The sequence below is a fragment of the Lolium rigidum genome, chromosome 1 (assembly GCF_022539505.1).
Source record: "Lolium rigidum isolate FL_2022 chromosome 1, APGP_CSIRO_Lrig_0.1, whole genome shotgun sequence".
In the NCBI taxonomy this organism is placed as follows: Eukaryota; Viridiplantae; Streptophyta; class Magnoliopsida; order Poales; family Poaceae; genus Lolium; species Lolium rigidum.
In genome coordinates, this window is record NC_061508.1 from 23,116,929 (window position 1) to 23,120,623 (window position 3,695).

Below are 3,695 nucleotides of genomic sequence, written 5' to 3' on the forward strand. Positions count from 1 at the left end.
AAAAATAATGACAATTTCAATCCTAGATGGCCTTATATTTTCAATGCTATTATCGAGAGTCCTAATCTGATAAAAAATGTACTTTCAGGTAGACTACTTGGTCTAATCGTCGAGAAACACCCACATATGAAAATTTAGATAGGATGCTAGCCTTTTTTTTATAAAAGGCATGAAATGCCCTGCTTTAAGTTAATAGTGGGTCCACCATAAGATTCAGCCAAGTAACGCCAACAACTCAAGTTTGACAAGGCCACGCAAGGCACCAACATAAACCAAGACACACACCGACTACCAGAACTCTGTTGATACTCCCGCCAACACACAGAAAACCAACACTAGATAAAGGAAACAAACACTTTTAATTCAAGTTGTAATGTATCATAATGCGAAATAATAAGAATTCATTCCTCGCAAACATAAATAGATAAATGTATGATACATAGGTAAATGTCTAAAGCAAACATAGGTAGGTAGAGATGTCTCAGGCGACATAGGGAAATATGAGTGACAGCGTCTGGCACGGCACGGAGGTCCAGGCTTAAAAGGTGATGGCGAATAGCCTCGCCTAGTGTGACGGGGAAGAACCAGGTAGCCATGGTCCTGCTCAGTGGTATGTGTGGGGTCTAGTGGCTCGCTATGAGAAGCGTACTCCTCCATGTTATTCCCATCCTCAAGTGAAGTCTTCGTCCACGGAGACCGTGACATAGATGAGTGTTGTGTGTAGCATGTGGTATGCATAAGTATTAGTCCTTACAAATAGCATATTCTATAAGCCATAAGGAACATGCAAAATTGAATGGTATGTACCCTATGGCTGGGAGTGTGCTGATCCCTCGGCGAACCTCCAACCGGAGGAGTCTGCTGCTACGTCCAGTAGTCGAAAGAAGTATGTTGCTGCCACAACGGTCAACAAGATTCAAATGGACTTATTGACTAACAGTTAGCCATAAATCATGTCAACGTCCTGTTCATCAATTAGTTAGATGACTTGACGGCTCGGACGGTCGACATGATTGATAGAGATTTTTGAAAATACTCTAATTTGCGTAATATTTGAAGAATTTAATAAAAAAATGTATAATTAAAAAAATTAGCAAAACTTTTCGCTCAAAATCGAAATTAATTACCTGTGATTGGATGTTATGCTTGGTGAATGATCCTTTCATAGTAATGATTCTTGCGCATCAGAAATTTAGAATCAGCAATTGTTGCAACAAATTAAAATTCAGGATTCAGGGCACACTTTAAGGTTATTATTCCCTGCATAATTCTACGCAGCTGTTAACTGATAGCACGCATACTCTGCTTCTAGCAACACCGTCTCTGCCTAAACTTATTGTGATCAGTCAGCCTATGGGGCTATGACTCGCAAAGTTTTACAAGTTCAGAAGGCGGATATGAGTAGGATCCACTCATCGCTGCAGAAGCCATGATATTGTTTGCAGCTTCCGTGGCATGGATCCCATCCCAGCTCACGTAGTTTTGTGGGTCTCGGCAGGCCGTCGCACTTGTAGGTTGGCCATTAACAAGCTTGGTGTTACCACAATAGAGATCAGGGTTAAAATTGTAAGCTCCGTCACCGTATCCGCAGCATGCCTTTGTCGCGTACTTCAACCCTGAATATCATGACCAGACCAGTTTCAGAAATTAGAACACTTGCAGTGTCAGCAGGGTATGGCTATGAAACATACTGGCTAACATACTGATGAATTATATTGCAATACACATTTTGAGGAAGCTTACCATGAGCTTCTGGATGCTGGAACAGCTCGAGCATGATGGAATGTTTGTCTACGTACACGATTGACGCATCCTGCAGTGTCTTCCTATCCCTGGCCAAGCTGTTGTTGAGGAGTTTGTTGTAGTAGACAACCGCGCTATTGTAGGTCGTCATACAGCCATACTCATCAAGATCATTGCCGTTATGCGGAAGCTCCACGAGGAAAGCTGGGTAGCATCCGATTGGAGCCATGTTAAACACCATGAACTTGCGTGCCCCGATGCTGTATAAGTCCTGCGACGGTTAAGTAGATGCCATACATGAACTATTCATGTAGTTCACCAGATTCTGCAATTCTTGTGATCATTTCAAGCTACACCAACCACCATTTCTACTACACAAAATTACCTGTATTGTCCCCGAAATCTGTCTGGCAACTGAAGGAAGAGTTTGCTTGACATATTCAATTCCCTTGGATGCTAGGTTGGAGGTGAAATCATTCTGGCCAACCTCTATCGTGTACAGAGAATTCCTGAAAACATCTGGCGAGGGAAGCTGTCCTGCAAACCAAGCGAGCATATAATCCACCTCTGCTTAATTTGAGCAACAATATCACAAAATTCAGAACATGGTCACATTATTTGCTCAAGATTCGCAATATTTCAAGTGTACCACTACTGCCACCGGAGACGATCACTCTGTGGCTGAATTCCTTCATCTGCCGGAGCTGGATGGCGAGTGAGAAGGGGCTGATCCCGGTGACGAAGACCGACGTGTTGGGCAGCAGCGCCGTCGAGGCCAACGTGGCGAAGTTGGCGCCATGCCGGAAGTCGGAGCCGACGGACTGCAGGTAGGGGCTCAGCAACGGCAGCCCGATGGCCTGAGCTGATAAAACCAGCACAACACACACCTTCTTCTCGTCAGAATTAATCAATACACTGAATCGATCGGACTGCGATTAATTAACAGCGCGTACGCGTGGGCACCTATGAAGTCGATGACGAGTCGGCCGTCGGAGGCGCGACCGGTGGGCCTGCCGAAGTAGGTGACGCCGAACGGTGGCGGCTGCGCCGGGAAGGCGGCCCAGAAGCCGCCGGTGTCGGAGTTTGAGTCGCCGAAGTTGAACACGGCCGGGAACTTGCACCGCCTCTCGCTGGCCGCGGCGCCGAGGCATAAGCAGCAGCACAGCGCCACGGCAGCCGTCGGCAGGAGCAGCTGCCACGAGGACGCGATCCTCATCACCGAGAGAGAAAAACAACGGGCGAGCTCACGCTCGGCTTAGATTAGAGCCGTAGAACTAAGAGGGCGCGGCGTGACATGCTTATACAGCAGTGGCTCTGGCTGGATATTCGGTTGCATTTTCATTTTGTTTCTTCTTCTTTTGGACTGTGACGACAGTTGAGCTGGATCGAGATTGGAATGCACATAGTTGGATTGCCCTGACAGATAGGCTGTTTCTCGAAAAGGGAAATGACATGCATGCTTTGCAGATTATATAGTAGGGTGAGAACGCAATTTTGGTTTTTGTCCCAATTATATGGTTAGCACAGAAGATTATTAAGAATTATTATTATCTCTAGGTTTGATACGAGAGCTTTAGAGCATCTCGAGCGAGCCAAAACGGCGTCCAACAAACACGCCGGACACAGTCACACAGCGCATGGGCTGCGCTGGTGCGGCTTATCGCTTTTGGGATGTACATCCCCGTCTCCCACATAGCGTTATAAAAACCCTAAATTCAACTTAATTTTTTTTTCAAAGTTGCATGAAATTTAACTAAAACTTAACTTAAACTAAAACCCCATTATTCTTCCTTTACCGCTTTGCACATGGTCCCCACCTTGTTGAACTCGCCAAAATCGAACTCGTCGTCCGAAAACGGAGGCTAGGCGGCACCGGTTCAGCGGTGCGGCAAGCGGAGTGCGTCGTTTGCGGTCCAACATGGAGTAAGTGGTAATCAGGTGGCAAGCCGTTG

The 3,695-nt window shown here is 46.1% G+C and overlaps 1 protein-coding gene across 1 annotated transcript; it reads right to left on the minus strand.

The window, feature by feature from the left end:
- Window positions 1–1,359: 1,359 nt before the first annotated feature.
- Window positions 1,360–2,959, minus strand: LOC124705355 (GDSL esterase/lipase At4g01130-like). The gene is made up of 5 exons (XM_047237092.1): window positions 2,707–2,959; window positions 2,393–2,605; window positions 2,129–2,280; window positions 1,744–2,014; window positions 1,360–1,616 (listed from the first exon to the last, which is right to left on the minus strand). Exons 1-5 carry the CDS (start codon window positions 2,957–2,959, stop codon window positions 1,360–1,362), a joined length of 1,146 nt encoding a protein of 381 aa, XP_047093048.1.
- Between the last annotated feature and the right edge of the window lie 736 nt (window positions 2,960–3,695).

Excerpts from the sequence above, each read along its gene's own strand:
- LOC124705355 (XM_047237092.1), bottom strand. The coding sequence starts at position 2,959 with ATGAGGATCGCGTCCTCGTGGCAGCTGCTCCTGCCGACGGCTGCCGTG. Across the intron at positions 2,281-2,392 it reads CGTCTCCGGTGGCAGTAGTG|GACAGCTTCCCTCGCCAGAT; the intron begins GTACACTTGAAA and ends CTTGGTTTGCAG. Across the intron at positions 2,015-2,128 it reads AGATTTCGGGGACAATACAG|GACTTATACAGCATCGGGGC; the intron begins GTAATTTTGTGT and ends TAACCGTCGCAG.